Here is a 25507-nt window from a genome sequence, read left to right on the forward strand (position 1 = left end):
GTTATGATCTTTTGTTATGACAGATAATGTTTAGTCTGACATCAGCTAGCTCACCAAGGGATTTTTTGAAGTCATGCTGTATTGGCTTTAATTAGGTTTACTTTTTACATTCACTCTGCACAACCAAATTTGGTCCCTCCGCGAATAAAAATAAAAACTGTCCCAGAGCTAAATGTCGCACAGCCTATTTCACTGCAATATTTTCTTCAGTGAATTCTGTATTTTTGTTTGCTTTGAATGGAGGGGTTCGACACAATGCATATTAATATTCTGCGTTTCGTTTAAATATAGAAACCTCTGCTAATAAGCATTAATATTACAAATAATAAATGCCGAATAGGATTATTTTTGTAGCCTGTAGTGATCCCCTGCCAGGTCTGGGGAGCTGGGCACATGCTTATTTCTTTCTGTGGGTTGTGCTGCCATCTTGTGGCCGTGTCCTGTAACAACTCTCAGTAAAGTGTGTGTCTTGTGTCTCCGAAACATAAAATGTCTCAATGCCAGAGCAACTGATAGGAAAAGAAAATTCTTTGCAACATGTTCACATAAAAAGAAAACAATGCACATATCCTAGATGCATGACATGTTTTTTAACCATTTTTTTTTACTGCACATAAATGTAAATTCATCTTAGATAGTATGAATGTAGGAATCAAATACACGATTTGCAGTATTATCTGCAGTATATTTTGACAAAATATAGCTTCAAAATGCTATTATTCGTCTAATATACTATTTACCCATGGAAGCTCATGACAAAGCAGCTTAAAAAAAACAAAGAGGAATGAAGCAACTCTTATGAATAAATAGCAAACTTACTGAACAAGTGAAGAAGTCTTATTCAAAGGCCGATGGCTGATATCCCATCATTAGCTATGACAGTCTAAGCCTTCGGGTTTTTTTAGTTGTTATGACGTTGTTAACACTTTAATGTTTGCTGTGAGGCCATGCACTACTTGAATCGTAATGCTAGATATATGTCCAGTCACAGTTTATCAGACGAGGAGGCCTTTTTCTTTTCATTTTGTAGATACAGTAAAATGTGCAATACCCCCATTGACCACACAACAAGCTGTAAGCTCAGGGGGGCGCTGTTGAGCTCTGTTTAACTTCATGGAAGCTGGCGAATCACGACATCCAAACAAGACGTTTCTGTTTAAAGTATTAAAGTAATATCTACTTTGTTAAGTAATCATACTTTTATTTTTTTGTGTTACAGAAATGTTTCCGTCCCTGAACTCTGTTTAAAAAAACGACGTGAAAGAAGACACTGATAAGGGTAAATAGACTTTATTTTTCAAAGCATGTTTACAGTATTGGAAATGTCTGTTTCTTTTTTAATTTTTTTTATTTCAACTCTTACCCCAGGCAGCAATTCACTTAAATGCAACTTTTAGAAAAAAATAAAATAAAAGAACTCCTATGTACATTCATTCCCATTTGAGAATAAGCAAAGATATTATTACATTTGTTTACTGTACATATAGACATATGCTACAGAGGCCATGGAGATTTAAAGATACACTTTTCTTTTTTTACAATGTTAGACACAAACAAACTTGTGTATGTAGTGCTGGCTCGTACTCAGAACGGAGATGACCTTCGATATACAGTGAAAATGCATTCATTTCTTCCAGATGGATGGGGAAATTGAAGCCTATTGGAAACATTTCAGCAGTATAATTTTCAACATTTTGAATATTCTTATTATGTGGCAGTGGAACAGACATTCTGCATTCACTTTTGCGGATTACGTGTAACGAGTGTCCTCGACGGACATCAAACAGAAAACGATCTTTCACAGACCCAAGACATGTTCCCCCACCACGACTTCAAGCAGTACAGTAATCAAAATCCCTTACCATCGAGTGTGCTTCCAACAAAAATGTTAAAAGGCAACATTCACACATTTCAAATTCATATTGAGTCTCACTCTTCTTAATTCACCAGCTTAAAAGAAACACAACACTAAATTAAAAGACAGAAGAAGACCGGACTAACATCCAAAACTTCTAAAATTGAAAATGTACAAAGCGCGTTCACAGGCAGACTTAACATGACAATGTCTCCTTACCTAGTGAAGGAGTGTATACATGATTGGACAATCCCGCCTCGTCGGTCAGTCTCGTCACAGAGCTTTGCAAACCTACAACAGCAGGCAACTGAGCAAATATGGAATAAGCAGATTCTGGGGTTTTTGCAGAGTAACGAGAAAACTTTCACCATGTTTCACATCATGAACTAAATGTTTTAAATTCTTTTCTCAACATACTTTATTTGCCCAGGTGCCACGTGTTACCGCACCAGCAAACATCCACACACTCTCAAAGACCTCAACCCGAACAGTTCCATTTAAATAGAGATAAAAACTGTTTGTTTTTTATAATGCTATATAATTGTAATTCTACTCCTCTTTGTGCTACATGGAAAATGATAGTGTGCATTATGTACAAGCAAAAAAAGAAGAACAAAATACATGTCAGCACTTTGGTGTAGGCGTGTTAAAGTGACCAAGAGATGAACTTGTTTTAGATTTTTTTTTAGGGGGCTCATAAAGATTTTTTTGAATCTTTTCTAAAAAAACTCCACAACATTTAAAATGAAGGTCAGAATTAAACATCAAGAACAACTGAAAGCAGCCATTGTTTTTTAACTCCCAACAGATGGCGCTCTTGCTCCTCAGGTCCCACTTGCAGCTGACTTTTGTCTATACATTTGTTTTAAATCCGACACAGATCCTCTTAACCTATTTGCGATAACCAACTTCACTTTTCTTTCTAGCCAAAATCCCACTTTTCTACAGACCTTCATTTCAACATTAGGTGCTTAAAATGACAGCGGCTCAGCAATCTGGCATACAAGCGAGGCCATAACACACTTATCTTAATAACATACGTTTGTGAATGAAAACTGGTCTACACGTATATTAAATGGTCAGTCTTAAGTTCACAGTGTATTGTAACATTCTAGATGTATTCCCAAAAAAACCCTGACATGAAGCCGACAGTATAATGGTTTGGTCTAGTACAGCATGGCTTACAGTCAATGTCACAGTCCCCTAACTTGTCAAGTGACCTACAACCAAATTCCCTGTCTAGCATTATGAACATGGAATGTTCAAATTACAGTGAGGTGCCTCAGTCAAGATTTAGACAAAAACCAAGTGTCAAAACAAACCCGAAACCTACATTACAGTGAAAATCTCTTGAGTAAAATGGCTGTTCAGTGACACAACGATTTAGCTCAAGGGAGAGGTTGAGATGTAAACACAAGATGCTCTCCATCAACTTGGTGTTGCTACCTTCATTCTCAAAAGCCAAAACACAAACCCTATCAGGCTACACAGCAACAATGACGACATGGCTATTTTGGTGCACCACCACAGTATGCTGGGGAAAATAAGGGTGAAAATAAGAGTCACAAGGCAGGCCGCAAGTTTTTTTTTCTTCCTTTTCCCGTGATGTGGCTCATAACACATGGGATTAAAAAGGATAGCACTGGCCTTTTCCATCTCTTCATTTGCTTCTTTTTTTTCATCTTAGTTTCTTGGCAAACAAAGCAGGCTTTGTATTGCTATCATATCCTATAAAATTTATCATTTGCTGGGCTGACTCTCAAGGGTTTTTCCCCACGAATGTACATTAGAGGAAGGGGGTCTCCAGACAATCAGAGTAGTGTTTGGGCCTGCTGTCAGTCACAAAGTTGTTGCTGTGTAATGGTTCTCAATGAGCTGTTAGTCTTATCGATTAAAGTGATTTGAGCTGAGAAATGAGAAGAGGTGCTTACATATACAAGGGCTGATCTTGTGTTAATATCCTAATGATATTAGAACAACATTAAACTACCACAATAAATGTAGCCATTTGAACTCCACGTGGTAGCAGATGACTGCGTATGATGGATTAGATTGTGGTCCATTTAAACTCTAGAGTTTAAGGACACTAGAGGGGACCTGCAGGCACTGAAGGGTACAGACTCTCAGTCTGGCACTTCCCAAAACACGCCCCTAGAGGGCGCTCGGCTGTCGGCATGTGAGGTGCAGAGCAGGTTGGAAGGGAGGAAGAGCAGGAGGAGGAGAACATGAGGGGATGGGGGCTTTCTATTCAGGTAAGTGCAACCCAACAGCCTCTGGTTTCATCTTGAAGTACTGGTTGAAGCGCAGGACTGCATATCTGAGAGCAGAGGCAGACGGACAGAAGACTAGTGTTAGAGATTAGATACAAAACGCATGTGACATATCGCAAGATGGATGCCAGTGCAAAAATATCAGACTGCCCCCGCACACTGTGTACCGAGATGAAACGGCAAATATAAATCTGCATGCTTAACATTTCGTTCTTAAACATATGATTAAAAATGACTGCGGGGCAGAGCAGATTCAAAATAGCTCATGATAAAGTATTGCTGCTGGCAACGTACCCCAGGAAGTCAAAGTCGATGGTAGAGAACTTGGCCTGAATCAAAGCCCACAGACCCCACATGAAATGAGATGCCTAGACACAGAGGAAACAGAGAGAGAGAGACACAAAAGATTAGCATGTGCTCGTTGTCTAAAAGTAAATGTTGTTCCTAATTACCCAACACGGCTCACTCGAGCGTGTACTAAGCCACCTGAAGCCCTGTGACAACAGAGAGCAAATAGCTGCCACGGAAACACAATTGCATCACCTGCCCATCCTCCACACTGCCCCTCTTTACCTTCTCTTGACAGTGAACAAGGTGAAATGTGTAGCTCAGGGGAGGGGGCAGAGCCTGGCTAGGTTTACAAGTTGTCAGTGTGAGTGCCTCCCTCATACCGACGGCATCAGTGAGCACATCACAAAAGGTCCTCCCCTCCCATATTCAGATCAGGTAGCGCAGGTTATTATAGCAAATATCACTCTTTACTCTTGTCCAACCGCATTGCTCGATAACCGGTGTTTGCTTGTCAAACACCCGTGGCAGCAGTGCTGGAAAAATCCACTCATAACAAGCCCCCAGGACTCTCACTCTACAAGTCTGCAATTTTCACAGTACAGTAGTTAGAAAAGACAACTTAGAGCGACGCTTGTCCTTGACCTTGTTTTTTAATTTTAATTGTGAACTAACTTTTGTAACTATTATTATTATAATCATCATCTTTAACAGAAGTAACCAGGATGATTATTTAACTTAGAATCATTCAGCCTTAAATAGGGGCAGCTGTTGCACAGGAGATGGCACAGGTCGTCCACAAGAACAAAAGGTCAATGTTTGATCCCTTGCTCCTCCAGTGTCCTTGGGAAGGACACATAATCCTAAATTGCCCCTGATGGCTGTTCCAGCAATGTATATAAATAATGTGTGATAGAAACAGCGCTGTGTATAGAAGCGCTGTGTGAATGTGTGTGAACGTGACAAGACTAGAAAAGTGCTATATTAATACAGTCTATTAATATGTTTAAAATTCCATTTAAATGTGATCTACCTACTAACCCAGTGAACGTCACCGCCTTTTTCTTCCAAATTTCAGACATGACCATAAATATCAACCAAGCGCAGATATACTTAAATCACCGGTGGTTCAAACATGCGTGTGTAACCAATGCTTACCAGGGCAAATCGGTTGACTTGGACATAAAGAGTCTCCACCTCTCTCTCAGTCACGTCGCTACCCTGGCCTTTGTGCTTCTTATAGGCCTCCAAGTAGGAGCGGAGCCACTGCAGCTGAAAGCTCCGCTGTGGGTAGTGACTGTAATCCACCTCATTCAGGCCTGGAACCAATAAACACATACACGAGTTTAAAGACTCGTATTTCACTGAACATTTCATACACACATACACTTCTTTTTTTAATGCGCACCAGGAAAGTACACCTACCAGCAAACTCGTTGAAATGGTTCCCAATGTCGTAGGCTTGGTAATTGTACCCAGCATATTCGTAGTCAATGAACTTTACACTTCCTGGAAAGAGAAGCAGCGTTGTTTAGACAGAGACACGGGAAGCAGACAAAATGATTATGTTTTCCCTCTGATAACTGAGAATGTCAAGGCTTTTCATTTTATAACTTTCTTCCTGGCTGACTGGACTTGCTGGCTAGGCAGCCGATTTTTAGGGCAAGGAGCAAGAGTTTGCATTTTGAGGGAAGTAGACCGTAGAGAAAGACTTAAGCACAGGGAAAATGAAATAGGGGGAATAACAGAGACACATTTAGACTAAAAGGGCACGCTTCTAAAAAACTACTTCTGACAAACAGTTTCAACGAAACCAAGCATGCTGTTGAGATTTAGAGAAGTCAGATGAAAAACATATTTAGAATGAAAGCTGTTCTGTGCCTTTTTTTATTTTTTTAAATTAGGTATACCTAGTAACTGCAAAGAAAGCAATCCAAAAGAGAACAGATAGCTTGCACATCTTCACGGAGTTTGAGCAGTCAGTCTCCAATGGTAATCTTTAATCTTAGTCATCAGAGTAGATCTACAAGTAACCAAATTATCAGCATTTTTCCAAGAAACCAGCTGGGATACATTAGCAGTAATGAAAATGTGCAAAGTCTGATGCAAGACATGGAACACATACAAACGTCCGAGGGTAAAAGAAGCACAGCTGTCGTTTCAGAGGCTGTTTGTAATGGATACATGCAAAGAATAAATGAAAAAGAAAAAAAAAAGTTTAAGTTTTATTTTGAAGAGATGGGGAGGGGGATCTATAATGGAAAGAAAGCAGAGGGACAAAGGAAGCTATTAAAACAACTGTTTTAACTTTGACTAAAATTAGCAAAATATATTCAACAACCCTCAAGGGCATCTAAATGCCCCCAAAATATGGGTGAGGAACAGGGAAGGTGGAAGAATGTGTTGCTGTCCACAATTCTGTCTAAAGGTCGGTGACTGGGTTTACACCTGGAATTAAAATGCATTTATTTTCAGATTGTATCTAGATCTGATTAGGTTTACACTTTGTATCCCTGTCTCCAGTATCCACGTGGAGATCCGGTTGCACTCTAATCACCCTGTCCAGCTCACATCGCACCCTCCTTTCGTTTGGTCCAAAAAAAAAAACAAGATAGAAGAAGAGTAGAAGGAGATGGTAGCTAATGTGTGACGCTTGTGGATGTCTTATAATACACCCATGACGCTATGTTATTGTGTTTGCTTGTTTTTTGATTGGTCTTGTGTCTGTCACTCCATCCACAGTTGTGTTGAATAACCTGAGGACTGAGGAGAGGACTTCAGAGTGCATTTACTGGCTTATAGCTGCCAACCGCCTAACTGTTGCTAAAAGCGGTGGTTTGAAATGGCCGTGTGCGATTTATTTGTCCCGTCCATGAAATTGTTGTATGTGGATTGACAAACCATTTGCATTTACACTTCTGTTTTCTACCCAATCCGATCAGCCAAAAGGCACTTAATGCCAGGTGTAAAGGGGGTAAATGAAAAGAGAGAAGCGGTTGACCTCAAAATACAAACCCTTACTTCTACAAGCCCGGTTGTTATAGTGACATTGAAAAAAGGAGAAAAAAAGGGAATTTTGAAGAACAATAAATATAATTAAATGTCTCTGCTTTTAATTTTTGGGGGGTTTGTTTGGGCCTTTTCAGCTAATTCCTTTTCCCTAACATATGAAACATTATTTTTTGAGCTGTTGCTGGACTACAAAAAAGACACTTTGAGGTGGGTTACCAGCCGGCGTGTAGGTCCTAGCGGGACACAACTGAACACCTCCGGGCAGTGGCTATAGCCCCCCTGTGCAGCAGATGAAAAGGTTGGGGCAAACACATCTTTCACACATGCTTACTCTCTCACTGACACATTTGTCTTTTATCCATTCTTGCTCCCACGCACAATGTCGCAACATCAGGCCCTGCAGCCAAACTCCCATGCCCCCCACCCTTGCACATGCAACCTCATATCCCCTACTCGCAACACTCCCCTCCAATGCTCTCTTCCCATTGGTCTGCTGTGAACCCAATAGCGTGACAACACTGCTGCTTCTGCAAATTAAAGAAACTTTGAACGGCTTCCTGGCTGCTGAACTGCACATTATGTGGCCCTTGGGACCAAGTAAAATGTGTGCAGATATTTTTTCTTATTTGCAAATATCTGAGTAAAGTGAGAGGGGAAGGGAAAACCAAGTCTGCGATGGAAGCTGCAAGAAAAAGTAAAGAGAGAAGAAAAGCAATGCAGCACTTGTTGACGGTGTTTTTGAAACTTTTGACAGAAAAATGGCAAAATGGCTACTAAAAATGATCGACCAACCACTGGTCAACGACTTCTATTGACGGTTTAATCAATAGGGGAAGTGGTGACTTCTCTGCAGGCAAGCGGTTTTAACTCAGCAGCCACAGCTGAGTAGAAGTGACAGGAAGCAGCGTGGTAGTTTCCTGACTATTCTTTTTTTCAGCTCAAAAAAAGGCCTTGAGTGCAGAGTAAGACATGGATTACTACCACAACGGTTCAGACAGCTGGAGTGGGCATGGTCAGAAATGTAGTAAGTATGGCTCGGAGCTGAAGTGTACGGAATCCTCTGTGGTGTCCATTTCCTTGGGGTTGTCATTTGACGGCCTGGTGTAGTTGTGTTCGAAATGTTAGAACATATTATATGTGATTGCAATAGATGTGCTAGGATACAGGAAAGTCCTTCTCTATGTTGCTCTTAATATGTCAACAGAAGTACCATCAAGCCCTTTGTCTTACTTACTGAAGCATGAAACATGATTCTGCAAGTCTGCAAATCTCCTGCACAGACTTTTGTGTGTTAGTACAAGAGATCTATACATTTAACTGAAAGATAATCTGTATCTGGATGTACAGGAATTCATGAGAGTTTCACAGTGGGCGTTGGCCACTTTCACCGACACTAGATACTTTTCCTTGCTGAAATAGTCAGCACTTGTTTGATGTCCAGAACGATACATTCAAATGAGATTCTGCAGGCACGCACGTCAAATCCTCCATTTATTACAGCCACCCAGATATTCCTCCTCTGTGTGCGTAGGCTAAAATCTTTCCCTGCATTTTGGCAGAATCATGTTTCTACTTTTAAAGGAAAAGGCTGATGATTTACTATATATGTAAACAAATCCCATGAAATACCCTAAGCCAACATGTTAGTTTGTCTCTTAGTACTTTCCAACTTCCCCAGACTGTCCCACTCAGTCTTAAACAAAAAGGGGGGGGGGGGGGGGGTCGTCACCAATATATTCTTTTGATAAAAAATCCGTAATTTCCTACAATAGCTGGACATTGACAATGTAGTTTTTAGTAAATGTTATACAAACAGGTGTAAACAGTGACACAGAAAACAATGGAGCTCTATAGAATGGAAGAATTAGTGCTACATATACACATCTAAGTAGCGCCAATTGTTAGTTAGATAAATACATTGTTGGTTTTGATATCTTCATGGGATTTTTTTAGAAAATTTGTGAAATACAGAATATTATCAAACCTATCTTTTCACTCATATGGTCTGCCTAGTGATCAATATTGGTGCTTTAAAAAGGAAACTGCGAAGTGAGGAGTAGTAATGGAAAGTAGTGTTATATATTACATTTGAGGGCAGTTGGCCGACACTCAAGAGTGATGTGAAGCAAGTACAAATCATTTAAAAAAAAAAAAAAACAGTTGTGTAATAATCAGTACTGCAAGTAGCCAAGTAATAAGAAGTAAGAGGGAACTGGTGGCCGAGTAGCATTGGAGGGTGATAAGTAGGTATGTGGCTCCTACTGATAAAATGAACTCATCCCGATTAGCCTGAGCAGTGGGCAGACTACGTGAGGGCCCTCAGAGCCGACAGTGCGTGAGGTTTGTCTCCCTCCATTGCCTCCCCAGGGAAGGGCGGCGCAGGGCAGCCACAGCCTCGGCTGTAATTCCTAAGGGAGAAAGGCTAGACACAAGGAGCTGTGAGAAGGGCCCCCCTCGTCGCAAACCGACGAGGGGACTGACAGCTCTCAAACCCTCCCATAAACACCCCAACCCCACCTCCCACATTCATAAAATACCCTTTAACTTTCCCCCCCTTGTTTGCTGTTTCTTTGCTTTTTCATTCTCACCCATTTCACCCCACCATTCCTCTGCTACAAAGACAATGCTTCGAACAGTTTCACTGACTGGAACACTCAATGACCGCTATAATTAAAGTCACTTTGTGCAAAAGTAAGCAAATAAGTTTTCTTGGGGAAATGTTGCTTGATATTCATACCATCAAAAAGCAGCAACATAGCTAAAGCACCGAACACGTGCTGGCATCAATAAAACTGAGACTAGCTTTGTGGTATGATGTTATTGTATTTTTTTTGATGAAGCTATTAACAGAGGTTTTCTTTCTAAGTTTTCAGCACAGAATTAGAACGACAGATCAGACAACAATTTAAAACAAAACAATGAAATCCAAATAAGAAAAGGCTTCACTGTGCAATGGCCAAGCTCTAACATGGCACAATAAGTGAAATCTGGCAGATTAAGTGTTTTAATACATCTTTGCATTCACAAAAAGTGATTGTGGCAAATTGTATTGTGGACGGTAGACACAATTAATGTGTTGCATTTGCCTCATTTCAAATCAGGATTCCATCTGGAGCATTAGCAGAACATCCAAACAACTGGATTATTTCGTCTGACCGTTCTAGTTCTATGCCTGCAGCCCCATGCAAACACTGACAATGAGAGAAGCATGTGACTAGGGTTGAGGAAGTGCACATAATATAATCCTACCTTAGCGTAGGGACCAATGCAGATCACACAAAAACACAATTCAGTCATATAGTTGATATTCACCTTCCGAATGGTTGTAGATTATGTTTTTGCAGAGCAGGTCGTTGTGGCAGAGAACTACGGGGGAGCCCAGCACCGACAAGCTCTGCTGGAGCCACACCAGCTCTTCTCGGAGGCAACGTGGGCTGGGCACCTCAGTGCGCAACCTGGAGGGGGCAGAGAGTCCAGGAGGGTGAGTGTATTGAAAATAAGTAGCAGTATTAATGGTTAGACGGATGGAGGTAAAGTCAGTACGGGGAACCTGAAAACAAAGTTGGAAACTGAAATTGAAATTAAGAAGTAAAACTAGAAGAAAAGGAGCCACAATTGAGGGATTCTGTCATAATTACACAATCCAAGTGAAAATATTAATTCAATGGATCTGGATACAGACTTGCTGTTAATGTAAAATCTAAATAATTTAATAACATTCCACTTGTACCAAACAATTTCTACACAATTAACTATAATTTGTAGGATCTCATCAGGAGAGTGAGGTGAGAGTAAGAATCATTTTGGAAAATGGAAAGAGCAAGATTGGGTCCTTGTGGTCATAAGTCCTCCACCAATTTAGAACCCTGAGTTACTGCAGGTGACACATTCTTTCATACTTCTTTATCAGCATTTTTCTTACAAAGTGTTAATATTTGGCCTCCACGTAAAATAAAACACCAACAAAATACATAAAGGTATTGTTTATTGCCAATTCAATTTTCATACAATAAAGACTTAATGGTGCCAAAGTACCCAGAGCATAACTAAATTTGGCTGTGATACAAGCCACAGACTACAGTGCACTTGTGTTTTTTCTCGTCACTGCTCATACTAATTGAAACCTATGTGGCTTAACTCAACTTAATTTTATTTCAATTTATAAAACACCTGCCATACAAACATGTAGCCCAAAGTGCGGCACACAGCAGGAATAATACAACACAAAATAATTGAGCAAGATAAAGCGATAAAATTATGAATAAAAATCAAATGAAAAATAAACCCCAGGGATAAAGTGTGATTTCAAAACTAAAGATAGAGCTTAATGAGATTAGAAAAAGACAGGTATCTTTTTTATTTTTGAAAATACTAAGAGAGTTTGCTATTCTAACATCCAGAGGCAGTGTGTTCAACAGTGACACTGTGGAGGACCTTCTTGATCTGGTTGGAACAGAAAATGAACAAAAAAAAATTCTGGTATGGGGAAGAGCAAGGTCATTTAAGGCTTTAAAAGGCAAGACAAAAAAAACTACTCTGAAGGGTGCAGGTAGTCATTGCAGTGTCTTAAGCAGTAGGGTAATATGATCCTTTTTCTTTGTTTTAGTTGAAGCCGCAGCATTTCTTTCCTTTTTAGACTTTAAAGTTAAAAAGTAAAAAGGGATCTACAATAGTGTAAACGTATAGTAACAAAGGTGTGAATAAGCATTTCAACTTATTCTTGAGTGTATAAGAAGATCCTCTAATGGCCTATGTTAATATGAGAGCTCAAATTAAGAACAGAGATCTAAAATCACTCCCAGATGTGTGATTTTTGTTGTATTTTGTCTGCCAATACCTCCAAGCAGTTGAGCTTGCAGAGTGCAGATTTTCTCTTGCAGCTTTCGGCCCCTTTAAAGGAATTTCAGTTTCTTCCCCATTTAATTTTTTAGTTTGTTTACCCTTCCATGTTTCATTGTCAGGGAGAAGGGGAAGAGAGCCAATACTGTACGGGGCATTTGGGGAAAAAGAGATGTGTTTCCAACTGGAAGCATTTATGAGATGAGAATAAAATGAGGAACGTAATTTTCAATACTATGGGTCTGGGATATTCTAATATTTAGATTAGATGTAACAGTTATGTAATGTAATAATGATTCAAGATGACACAAGATTGAAGTTTAAGAAATTAAGAGTTACAATGCTCACTGACTGGATACATATTTACAACCACTATCTGGAAAGCAGTAACAAGTACAAGCTATTAATCTTTTTAATTATATTGTAATTTTGTTGTTAACTTACTTTAACTTGCTTTTTGTTTTTCACATTTTCAGAGAGCTGATTCACAGTTTAGAGAGAAAGGTCATATGCTCTTACGTTATCTCTTAGGAATGCCATAGTTACAGCAGTCCTATAGTAGACGTTGTCATGTCAGCTGAGATTATGAATCTCTTATAGAAGAGATTCCACGTACGTCCTCAGTCATGTGAGACATGTTGAACACTGATAATAAATTCTCTTGTGATGTACCTTGTGGTGGTTTGGATTATTTATAACTCACTGATAAGAGAGGTTGGGAGTAATAGTTCCACGTGGAGATAACTAAGAACGGAAACATACATCCGTTCACCCTCCTTAAAAAGACTGAAAATTATGAAAAAACTTAATTGATGCAAGCTCATCAGATCAATTTATTACAAGCTTCCTTTTTCTGTGCACTTGTCAATAACGATATGAGTCTCATTCATTTCATGTTGTTCCAAAAAATATTTTAATTTGGTTTTGGGAAGTTTTGTTACTAATTTGTGTTTTGCTTTATTTATTCAAATTGTTGGTGAATTAAAGGTAACTTATTATGTTTATCACCCTTGACATATAAATAGAACCTGCAGATAACCTTTGGTTGAGTCACGTTGCAAAAGTGACTAATACAAATTTTCCATAACCTTCTATGAGAGCTGTACAAGTTATCCTTCACATATTTGCACTTTTGACTGTGAAAGTTAACTGGATTAGTCTCTAAGGCATACTGAAACTCCTTCCTCTCTCTGAGTGGCATGATTTGCATACATATTTGTTTATTCATAAAGGCCCTTATTGGAAAGGTGGCTTCATATATTACTTCCCTGTTAGTTTGGCACACTGGAACACATCTAATGACTTAGGTTTCAGTAACCATGATCTATTAGGTCTCACCTGGCGTTCCGCTCAGGGTCCTTGAAGTACTTGGGGATGAGAGCAAAGTACTTGCCCATCTTTAGCCACAGGTCAGACTGTGGCACCCAGCCATTATGGGCATGGATGGCATGGTACTTTGCGAGCTGCGTGGCAATGAGCCTACAAGGTAGAAAAGACAGAAAATGGGGAAATTTGCATGAGAGTATTAAGCATTAAGCTGCAATATGAGACCAGCCTGTAGTCTTCTTAAATTGGAAGGCTTTTTCTTGTCAAAACTGGACAAGACTCGGGTTACAGAAATGCTGTTATTTAGGTCACACTTTTGTGGAGGATGGAAAGGAAGGGAAAGCAGAAATAGACAGGATGGAGGGAGAGGGAAAGGAAGAAGAAACAGAATTGTTGGGTCTTGCAGACTTAGGCAGTTTCTATATGCAAATAATTGCAGTAAAAAGCATGCTACAGGAGATGGAATTTGATTGTGTGAGTGTCTGTGTTTGATGTTCGTGTGGGTTTCTGTCAAGCGGGAAAGAATCGCCACAGGGTAGTAAACAGTGACAGGTGACAAACCCAAATCAAGTCATGCGACTTTCTGAAAACAGCCCCCCTCCGAGACTCTTGGCTGCAAAACAAAGGGTTTTACCTGAAAACAGGTTGGCTGCGAATGTGTTCAGGCTCCAGGGCAGTTCCTTGCAGAAACTCATAACACAGGCCATTGTTGAAGGTACAGTAGAGGCGCGGGGCACAGCGATGTGCTTGCAGCACTCGGAAGCTTTTCACCTCATTTTCCCGGTCGATCAACAGTTCCGTTTTGTTGCCGTAAATACGGACCAGCACCACATCCTGCATCACTGCGCCCACATAGCAGCCCAGCAGCTTGTTGGTTATTCCATCTGTGAAAAACTGTGCACACAAATACAGGAAAGAGTGGAAACAGGTGAATGGCTTGCCCCGTGTTTCGTCAACGTCAAAGGACTAGGGTTGGAACGACGGACGACGGGATCATCCTGCACATTATGATCTTTAAGGACTGGGTTTGAAAAATCGACATTCTTTCCAGCGTTACATAAGCTCCAAGAGGAGCCGGGATCTGGCAAACAGGAAGGCGGGAGAGAAGGGGGTCGAAATAATGTCGCAGTCAAAAAAAAAAAAAGTTGGGCGTGTCTGTCTCTGTTGTGGAGCCCGGGAACATTTTTGCATAGAGTGGGCTGCCAACATACCGGCCCGAATTGTTCACTCTGCAAGGGACTGGCGGGGAACGCCAGGATCGTGGGGAATTTTATTTTTTTGTTGCGGGGGAGCAAGCAGTGGCTGGAATCTGCTGAGGGGCCACTTTGTGCTCATTGATGAATATAGGCACGGGTCGCATGTGATCGGCTCTCGTGCTGCTCGCTGTGTTTACCAAGGCAGCGCCACACCCCCCCCCCCCCCCATCTGGTACACGGGGAATGTCTCACAGCGACACAATCTGATGTTTAGGAACAAAAGTTCCCCGTGTTTCCTGCTCCCGTTCGACTTCGGCAGATCGCCCCTCACGCTAAACTAAATGCAGTAAAACAGTGTACATTATGAGGGATGCTTAAAAGTGTCCCGTGTGGTCCCCCCCGCCAGTCTCTATCCTACACTTAACACCTCCCTACCGGATTTCATGGAGCTCCAGAGGCCCACGCCCCCCCCTCCTCCTCCTCCTCCCCCCGTCGGCCCTGTTTCACCACCTGCGGACGAGTCGCTGCATGGATCCGCCGTCGCCCCTCAGCCTGTATCGCATTAAGGTTCGAGTTACGCGCAAGCGGCGCGCGGAGGAAGCGACTCGTCGACTGCGCCGAGAGGCGGCGAGAGACTCCCACCGTCTCGCCCTGACCCGCGATGACGCAGATGCCTTTTACAGCAGCAGGAGAGCATTAACCCCTCACTGCTTAAGAATAAAACGTGTAAAAAAACAAAACACCAAACCCGGCGGACTGCGGCACAGGGGGACCACCTCCCACCTGTCGGAGGACGTCAAGCACGCACGTATACATCAGATGGGAATTTTTTTTTTTTTTTTTTTTAATCTAGCTAGCAACGTGACGCCATTTTAGCTAGTTTTCGCACGGTTTCGCATTCCCTTAATGCGTCGTTTCACGTTGAGGTGAGCTATCTTGACATTGCACATGGGAACACAACTTTTCTTCTTCTTTTTTTTTTTTTTACAGAAGAAATGAACATGAGAAGCGCGAGGAAATAATGTCGCTCATGTCGCACCAAGCAGACAAAGAGTAAAAACAAATGTATTATTTTGTTTTTTTATTCATTTTAATTAGGTTGATAAAGAAAGAAAATAAACGGCACCTTAATTTTAACCTCCGACGTTTTCCAGTTCGGCCGCAGCTCCTTGATCAGTGTCAGTGCGCCGGGTCTGAAGTCGCCCTCGTCAACTGTCACATCTATTTTGGGCACCGCCGGAGCCTCGTCGGGTACGTGGATGTATTGGGCCATGGCGGAATCTTTTATTTCTCGGAATATCGCAAAGAAAAAAACAACCTCTTGGCAGATTCGCAGCGGCGGACGGCGAAGTGCTCAATGTATGAAGATGCGTGAGCGAGCGAGGAGGGTATATATTCCGTGAGTGCTCGCTGTGTGCGACAACGCCTCTCAAAAAAAAAATCCCACCCACTTGAAAAAAAAAAAAAAAAATCCCCGCGGTGCATGCTGGTAGTCGAATGATGCACTGGGAGCGCGTGTTCATGAGGTCACCGCACACCGGCGGCGGGTTGTAACCATTTGAAATATGACTTCTGGCCAAAAAACGATTGATAAAATGAAAAAATATGTCATGCTTGATATAAAAAACAAACACACACACTAAGTCCTAAAGCACTCGGGTACAAAGTATGCATGTTACTCGAACGCCTCAATTGCAAACCTAGGTCGGTGGTCCTCGGTGACAACTAACAAGCGCACGCTTGCTGCAGCCCGGTGAGCTCACCGTGCCGCTGCCGGCGTCACATCCGTAAACCTGCGTGAATGAAATGAGCTTTGTGTCGAAACTGGTGAATGTCAGCGACGCGAAGGCCAGTGATCCGACGCAGAGAGGCTTACAAACCACTTACAACTCCGGTTAACCCGGTTCTCTAGTCTCGAGGACACGCGGGTGGTGTGTCAGCTGTGAAAGGGAAACAAGGAAGTGATTTATGTCGTGGTTTTGGCTCCTCGTGAAGATCTGGCCTGACTTCCTACCCCCCCCCCCCCCCCCAGGGCACAGTTATTCAACGGCAACATACTGGAAAAACCTGCACTCCCCTCAACACTAACCTGAGCCGGTGTTAGTACTGTAGGTCAATTGTTATGACCTCTGCACTTCGGCCCCTCCCATCTGAAACAGACTGTAAAGTATGCAAAACCAGTGAAGCACTGTTTTCATTCTGTGTTCTAATGGTGGCGGTGGAGAGAGCTGCCCCAACACATACCAAAGGTGTGCGGCTGGGTTGAGATCCGGTGACTGTAAAGGCCAAAGCATATGAGTCACATTGTACACATAAAACAATTCATTGACGCCCATGTTCCAATTTCTCTCTCTCACGCAAACACTTTGTATCAAATGGTCACGCCTTGACATCTTCACTGCAGTACATTTTGACAGTAGTGTGCCTCATACGTGGCACAGCGGCCTACAATTCGTGCCAGCTTGCGAACACAAAAAAAAAGAGTGCATGGGATCTCATTGCACCAATTGTCCCGCCTTCTATTCTAGCAGCTTCCACAAATTTTATCTTGACAAGTGTGAAGGTTTGTCCCGCGCTGACTCACCCGATAAACAATGCCCTGATCTCAACCCGCACAGGGACACGTACTTGACACCGTGGAGCTCTGTCCAGTGCAGTCAAGTCAGCCAGACGTTTCTCGCTGAATGGAGGGTATCATCTTGCACATGGGGACCGTATCAGCAGCTCTGAAGGGAGAAAGCATCTTAAAAAAAAAAATAAAAATGTATTGCCCTCCATCTCATATTGTTTCCACAGTTGTAAATGACGCTAAAGAAGTGGAGCATGTCCCCATTTTCCCCTCCCTATTACGGGGGCGACGTTGTTGACTTTGTTCATTTCGCATAAGGCTCAGCGAGTAAAAACACAAGGTGCCATGTCAACCTTTATAAGACGATATGAGCAGCCAAATCAACGTGGGCAGGCTCCTGTCAGTGGGCTACTGCCCCCCCCCCCCCCCAAAAAAAACATATCTATAAAACCCACGAGTACAAATGAGAGGTTGACTCCCGTTAGTCATTAAAAATCTTGTGTAGATATCCGTTTCCACTTCTAATGTTTCTTGTCCTCACAATGGTGGATTTTCAAATAGCAACATCCCAAAGGGCAACATGTCCTCGGATTAAATAGACAGCATTATGTTAGCTTGACAATGTCTATTGTTGTAAGCCTGTATGTGCTGTTCGGGTTGAAATTTGATCCAAGAGTCACTAAGACAACAGAGCAACATAAGGATTTTCCTTTTTCCTACAAGCAAGTATCGCTGACCAGATCCCATTCTTCTGTATAGACAAAATGTGTTTTCCTATCAAAACAGTGGGTCACTTTGCCAGTGTCTTATTGTATTTCAGTTCACCCACACCTCCGACAGTGTCTCATATCTCTAGCTGCTTTTCAAAAAAAAAAAATGAAGTGACAGATTTGCATTCATGTGTGAAAAAGCCTTTTCTAAATATATCACTCAAGTACTACCTTTTGTATGCCAGTTTTTAAAAAAAATAATTTAATTTAAGGCAAAACTATATTATTAAATGTACAGGTGAATAAGTAAGAACCAAGATAAAATCTCCTTATCTTCTTCTCATTGGCAAACAAACAACCATTAGCTGTGACATGACAGAATGCTGAACTCCTCCCAATGCCTTTACACATCCCTCAGGCAGGATTTCTTCACCAGTGCTCAATAATGTCCAAAGTTAGTTCAGTCAAAGTAGTCCTCGATGTCGATGTCAGGGTTCAGCAGCTCCTCTCCATACGGCGTCAGATCCATCCGGTTGAGGATCAAGTTCTCGAAGGTCTCCTCTAGGTCCGTTTCTCCGATCAGCACCGCTCCCACCATCCTGCCAGCGCTGAGAACGACCTGGCACCGAAATCCAGGCGTAATCAGAGTGAAAAACAAAGTAAATTAAATTTGAACTAAGTATTGCCAGTGCTGGTGATATGTCATCTCCGCCAATTCAAACTAATTACAGAGTGAACAAAAGTTTGAAGTCATCTCATGCTCCTGGCTCAAACCCAGGAGAAAACACACACACACACACACACACATCCCTCACACAGAGAAGAACAGTGGCTCTTTTCACACACGGAACAAAAATTTAAAAATGTGTCTCATGGCATTTTTTTCCAAGATGCCATCGGCTTTCAAACAACTGCATATTTCGATACCACTAACAAAGAAGTTTATGTTGTTAGTGTTGCGGAATAACAAATCCCTTGTTTTCTAGAGTGATTCAGCGTTGGGTGATGAGCCACCAGTAAAAAATAGACTGAGATGGCTAAAAATCACCGGGATGACTCAAACAAAAGGACATGCTGTGCATTCCTATAACGCCCAGTATCACCTTCACGTACTCCAGGCCTTTGGTGCAGCGCAACAGCAGCTCGTGGTCGGGCCCCAGCCCCTGCCCATTAAACTTCCCCAGCAGGACCACCTGTGGCATAACCAGAAGACAGGAAGTGGTTTAAATGACTGTGAATATGCCCATATGGTAGAGAGAGGAGAACACTATGTAGCACCGTGAAATGACCTTGAAGGCTCCGTCTTGAAGTTAATGGAAAACAGCTATAATGTTGCATAGTAGATGATTAACACGTTGGTTATTATTAAGACAACCTCGCTCCCCGGCAGTAAAAACGCCACGCACCTTGTAGTTGAAGAATTTTGTAATATGAGAGAAGAGCTCGAAGCAGAAATCCAGCTCTATTGTTTCTGACAGGACGCGCGCCGCCATGCAATGGCCTGCATACCAGCCCATCTGACGGGCCTGGGTCCACAAACGCATCTGCAAACAACACACCAAAAATGTAAATTTAAGAAGGAAAACCAAACACATTTTTTTAAGCCTTTCAGGTTCTATGACCAACCTGTCCGTGGAGCAAGGAAATGAATCATGTGTACGTTTTGGTCTGTTCTGATTAAACACAGAATATATCAGGCTCAATTTTTTTATAGGACTTTGATATTGCACAAGTTTGTCTTTCAATTTTAGTCAAATGATTAAAGAGAATATGTTTTAATACGTACGTAGAGCTGTTTTGTGAGAAATGAATGAAATAAATTTGAACTGGATCAACTCAATCGTGGGCAGATGTGGAAGGTGACCTAATTTAGTCTGAGGGCAGAAACCTTCGGAAGTAAGAAAAAAAAAAATTGTGTCAGTTAGTGTTTACCTGCTGCCACAGGGGGCCGTGTTCCCAGCACGCTGTGCACACATCTCCTGCGGCATAGACGTCTGGCTCGGATGTCATCATGTGCTCGTCTACCTGCAGCCCAGCGTCGTCTGCGAGTGCAAACTTAAAAAACATATACAAGCAATGACCATGAATGAAAAGTACCAATATCTGATTCACGTCTATATTGTTCTGCTAATTTTGATGAGGTGGTTTAACAGATGGGAAAAGCTCTGGAATATTTGCCAAATGCTCATCTGTCCTTTAGTGACATCCAGAGGCAATAGAACCAAACTGCTGAGAATTTGACCTCACTATCTGTGACTGTATTTTATTCTTTAATTTCAAAATTTACTCACAGGGGTGGACACAGATAATTCTTTGCAACATAATATTATCATCCGGACATTCCAAAGTAATACCAACAGTTATACACGTAACTGATCTTCAGGGCTACTACAGGACAGACGAGGCAAATAACACTGGATAGACTGCCTCATGTTACTGGCATTACATTACATCTTTATCCTTCGTACAGTATTGCACTTCAGTAATGTCCTATATTAGGGACAGTTGTAACATTGTGTTAATCTCCTGATGCTGAACACAGTCACGAAGCATATGACAAATCTTGCTGCCTACTGGTCAGACGATCAGCAATCCGATTCAAAATAACTATGTTCCCAAAACTTGATGAAAGCACTGGCAGGCTTACATCTTTCGTTTATTTAGCATGCAGGTGCGTTTACCTACATTGTTACCGAGGAGAAATGGCTCCGTGTTTGGCACAACGCCGGTGGCACTGATGACAAAATCACAGCCAAACGTCTTGCCATTGGTCAGCCGGATGTAAACGGGCCAGGATCCCGCTGAGAGGAAAGAAAAAGCTTAGGCAATGAAAAGATGGAAGGAGGGAGACAAGGGAACAAATTAGGGCACGGAATCTAGTTCTCACCATTCTCGGGTCCGAGCGTTTGCTGTTGGGAATCGGGCAGCTCCTCGGAGGTGAAGATCTTTTCCACCTCACACTGGTATTCCACGGAAACTCTGCGGGACACCTGAGCACACGCCGGCACAGAGAAGAGACTCAGAAGAACTGGAAAAGAAGGTCGAGACAGCAGTTGTTTCCCACACAAACAGAGACGACTCAAGCCCACCTCCCTGCTGAAAGCAAAAAAGGTGCAAGCGCTAGCTGTCTCACCTGTTGTGCTCCTCTGAGATTTATTCCTTCATGCCAGTCTGGACCGAGGGCACTACCAGTCTCTGTGGGACCAGCACCATGTTGTTGCGAATTTCTATCTGAAAATGGACAAACACAGTTAGGCTGTGAAAATAGTTTTTACTCACTCTAGTCAAGTGTTAAGGACAGAGGATGTGGCACCGTGTGCAGAGTGTGTAGGTAAATTGTGATTTGTGAATATGGGCTATACAAATAAAGACTTCATTTCAGAGGCACAATGATCCAGGAATCCAGATGAACTCCAAGATGAAGACCTGCAGTGAAGGTCTGTGATGCCCCGGCCGCTGGTTCCTCTGTGGTGTAGCGATGCCTCTTACAGGGAGCGGCACTCTCCGGTTTGTCCGCCTCCAGTGATGGGATGAGGAACTGGGCCGCCCCCGCGTCAAAGAATGTATTTCCTATGGCCTTGTCCTTCACGGCCCAGATGACCTCGCAGCCTTCCACCTCATACCTGCACAGTGCACATTAACTAACACTGAATGGATGAATGTAAATAAGGAGTGTAAATGTTCTATGAGCATTCTGGTAATGAAGGTGTTTCATACAGTATAGATTTAATGTTCTTCAGTTAGAATTAAAAAAAAAAAAATTGTATAAAATGTGTCAAAGAAAAAAAAGAACACAATCCACAATGAGATTAAAACAGACACTTTTGAAATGAAGATCTCACCCTTACGGCTATACTTCACTCACACTAACTCCAAGGCGATCCCACCATTTCCAACCACGATGATTCTCTTTGCTTTGGATAACCGCTTTTGAAACTCCTGAAACACAAGTACAAGCGATCTCGTGAGCAAAAACTGCGATGAGAAGGTTACATTCTGCGTCCATTATTGTGACTCATTTGTCGTAAATCAGCACAGTATGTTAAAAACAAGCTAACGGATTGCATCACAAGGACGTAAGTGTCAGTTAGAATAGATTTTTGTGTGGATCCAGGATTTTATATGCATCACAAAATGAGTGGTTACTGCATTAGGAAAACATTACAATCTCTATCTCACCATTATCAATTCATTTTTTTTTATATGATGCACAGTGGCTTAAAAAAGCACAACATTTTCAAAAGTATAATATCATACAGCCTTGGCTACGGTTTCTTCTATAAGCGCCTAGATATTCTGGTATCTGCAAAAGCTGTTTGCACTTTTAGTACAAAGAGCAAAGGCTTGGTAAACAAGTTATTTATTCGGTGTGAGTGTGTCTTTGGGTGAATCTTGCTACTGTGCAAAATTCTTGTCAGTCCAGTGTCGGCGTGAATTTCGAACCGCCTCGACAATAACAGCACAAAACGTCCAGAGGGGCGGGGGTCGTACCTGGGCACTGTCTGTGTCCCGTATCCCCAGCACGTAAGGATTTTCCTCGGTTAGGAGCTTCGGTCTGCCCCCGCTGCAGATACACAGCTTCTCATAACCAAACAGGCGGCCATCTGTAGTTTCCAATGACTGAGAAGGATACGTAAGATTAATTGCAATACCAAGCTTTAAAAGCTCTCACATCTCATTTTGAGGTGGGAAAAAATTGGGGGTGTGATTTTGAATACACAAGTGACTCAACTTTTGCCACATTTTTAGTCTAAATCATAGTCCTTAATTAAACCAAATGTGTGTCCACAAGGTGGCAACAGTAGACAGATAACAGTCACCAAAAAGCCTTCGATAAGATATGTTGCAGGGAATCACTGTCCACTCTCAAACATGCTGTAATGTAGGTTTTAAAAACCACTTACAGCTGTGGAACATGTATTTAGATAGATGGATTGATAAATGCTGGGGGAATTCATAAGCGTATATGATAGTTACAAAGAAAAGCAGCACACGTACATATACGATTATAGATACATGAACTCAAAAATATAAATGTGGAAATGTGTGAAAGCATCCTGTAGTTGTTTTTACAAGCACCCACAATCTCATTTTTCCACATTAGGATTATCTAAACACATATAAGACGTCATTCTCCATAAAACTGTCACTTTCTTTGTACACATGGTCACTGTCTTATCAATCTGTACAACTCGGTCTCAAAACAGCTACTTACATGTGACTGTGTGTCAAGGGATTGGACAGCAGAGTGGATGACAGTCAGGTTGGGGAATTTCTCCTCCAAAACACTGGACGGTCGCTCCTCTACGTCAAACTCCTCCAGCGTCTTTGACACCTTCCCAATAACAAAAGAGGGAAAAGATGAATTATTATTTGGTTCCGGCCACTCACTGAGGGTAACTTGATAATACAGTCTAGTGTTTGTCACTACATGCATGTATGGATCTCATGCCCATTCAAAAACAAAACAAGTCTTCGGTCTTTTGTGTGGCATTCTTGCTGCTGTAATAATTATTGGAGGATCACTTCTAATAAATGAGTGCATTGTGGTGTAGGGGACTCAATAGAAAGCAAACCCATGATATAACTTGACATTATTATCATCATCATCATCTTCATCATCCTGACCTGTTTATAGTTGGTCACTGCCTTGATGTGGGGACCTGCTGTGATCAGAGCCACCTCAGCTGACGGGATCTGGGAGGACAGCTTTCAACAAAGATTCAAGATTTATGTTGAGTAGCTTCATTACATTACATTATTGAAAAATAACAACATCATTTCATGCGGAGCTTATATGCCCCTTGTCATTTCGTTTTCACCTGCTCAACGCATGTCACGCCGGCGATACCGCCTCCCACGATCACAAACTTAAACGTCCTCTCTACTCTACCTGCCATTCCACGAAGCTAAGCTAAAAGGCTAAGCTACCTCGCTAACTCTACGGTGAGGTAGCGGTTTACTTCCGTGTTTACACTTAACTACGGCAAGCGGCAGGGGAATGTTTTAAGCGCATGGGATATCCTGTCTTCGTCTTCTAAGCTAAAGTTATATTATTCAGCACAGCTCTGCCGATTTCACAACCAATACAAACAGTATCAGAATCAAACCTATTGGCCAAATTAGCTATAAATACATTTACACAGTTTTCAGATATTTAATGGCATATGAAGGCTGTTCATATGCATGTATAAATGAACAGAGTATATATGTAAACAGTATTTATATACCTAGTCTTTTTGAGTAACATTAAAGGCTATTATTTACATTGTACTATCAACATAACAAAACATTTCTAACTTTAGTTGATTTTGTTGTCTTGCGTGAATCAATTTATCAGTGAATGCAGGTTACAGTCCTTTGTTTTGAATTTTGTTCGTGGGATGACCTTCTTATTTATGTTTGGATCACGACCGGGTCATGAATCCGACCCCGAATTTCCATCAAAACATGCATCAGCCTTCATTACTGCAGTGATAAACAACTTACCACCAGATAACAGCTGAGGTACAGTGCAATTTGTGATTTTACATGACATAATCAACGGATCTTGACACGATCCCCATCCTCTGTCAGGGTGTTCAGCGGTTAATGGCTGCATTGTTTTTGGGTTCGTCAGCAAAAGCCGGCACTTGTTCTATTTTTGAAAAGCCTTTTATGCCGGTGTTAACCATGCATGGGAGTAATGATGTCAGCGTCTGAGATGAATCGGGTCACAGGTAATCAAATGCAGGTTAATGGTGTGCGTCATACTTCCCCTCTTGATTTTTTCTCTACCCTGAATGACAGCAATACTGTAAATGGAAAACGGTGCTGTGATCACAATACTGTGTATAAAAAGCAGTTTGGGCAAAATGTTTTTGTTTAAAACACTTATGCATGCAAAATATCGTTTTTGTGGATGAATTCAATCATGTGTTTTAATTTTTTTATTTTATTTTGAATCCAACCATTGGACATAAAAATCAATATTAACTGGGGGCACACATGAAAAATAAAAAAAGTTCAATCAAAATGTACAATGAATTGAAAGATATATTTAAATACAGGAAACAACAGAGAAAGTATAACTTTGTACAATGCAACATGGAGAGGCAAAATATTAAAAACAACAACCACATCACTGATATTGAAACCATCGAAACAATTGTAATATCATGTGAACAACTCTCTCATTTCAATCACAGCATGACCAATTAATCTATTATACTGCAAGAAAAACATTAGTGATAACCAAATGTAACAGCTGTATGTCCAATAATAATATCAATTCTTTAGAAGTCCTAAAAAGCTAGTTTCTCAATCAGCTTCTTTCTGTGAGTGATGGGATCCTACATGATTTAAAAAAAAGAGATTTCTGTATTTACTGTACCTTGGAGCGGTGGTATAGTGGTTAGCACTGTCGCCTCACAGCAAGAAGGTGAATGGCATAACTGATACAG

The 25507-nt window shown here is 41.5% G+C and overlaps 2 protein-coding genes across 5 annotated transcripts; both read right to left on the minus strand.

Moving 5' to 3' along the window:
- Positions 1-1274: 1274 nt before the first annotated feature.
- etnk1 (ethanolamine kinase 1) lies at positions 1275-16226 on the minus strand. 3 transcript variants are annotated; one of them, XM_035647553.2, is made up of 9 exons: positions 15913-16224; positions 14225-14484; positions 13603-13743; positions 10738-10880; positions 8407-8523; positions 5839-5922; positions 5572-5732; positions 4420-4493; positions 1275-4172 (listed from the first exon to the last, which is right to left on the minus strand). In XM_035647553.2, exons 1-9 carry the CDS (start codon positions 16057-16059, stop codon positions 4100-4102), a joined length of 1200 nt encoding a protein of 399 aa, XP_035503446.1. In that variant the 5' UTR covers positions 16060-16224; the 3' UTR covers positions 1275-4099. The 3 variants fall into 3 exon arrangements, 2 of the variants coding, with proteins under 2 accessions (XP_035503446.1, XP_035503455.1); XM_035647562.2 differs by lacking the exon at positions 8407-8523 and having other exon boundaries at positions 15913-16223; XR_004795635.2 differs by lacking the exons at positions 1275-4172; positions 4420-4493 and having other exon boundaries at positions 5680-5732; positions 7642-8523; positions 15913-16226.
- An 884-nt stretch (positions 16227-17110) lies between these two features.
- Positions 17111-24046, minus strand: pyroxd1 (pyridine nucleotide-disulphide oxidoreductase domain 1). 2 transcript variants are annotated; one of them, XM_035647540.2, is made up of 13 exons: positions 23888-24046; positions 23694-23774; positions 23281-23400; positions 22557-22685; positions 21931-22004; positions 21492-21688; positions 21199-21296; positions 20953-21055; positions 20751-20866; positions 19998-20120; positions 19472-19609; positions 19179-19258; positions 17111-18684 (listed from the first exon to the last, which is right to left on the minus strand). In XM_035647540.2, exons 1-13 carry the CDS (start codon positions 23963-23965, stop codon positions 18645-18647), a joined length of 1377 nt encoding a protein of 458 aa, XP_035503433.2. In that variant the 5' UTR covers positions 23966-24046; the 3' UTR covers positions 17111-18644. The 2 variants fall into 2 exon arrangements, with proteins under 2 accessions (XP_035503433.2, XP_035503424.2); XM_035647531.2 differs by having other exon boundaries at positions 19169-19258.
- Between the last annotated feature and the right edge of the window lie 1461 nt (positions 24047-25507).

Source organism: Scophthalmus maximus, chromosome 12, assembly GCF_022379125.1.
Source record: "Scophthalmus maximus strain ysfricsl-2021 chromosome 12, ASM2237912v1, whole genome shotgun sequence".
Classification (NCBI taxonomy): Eukaryota; Metazoa; Chordata; class Actinopteri; order Pleuronectiformes; family Scophthalmidae; genus Scophthalmus; species Scophthalmus maximus.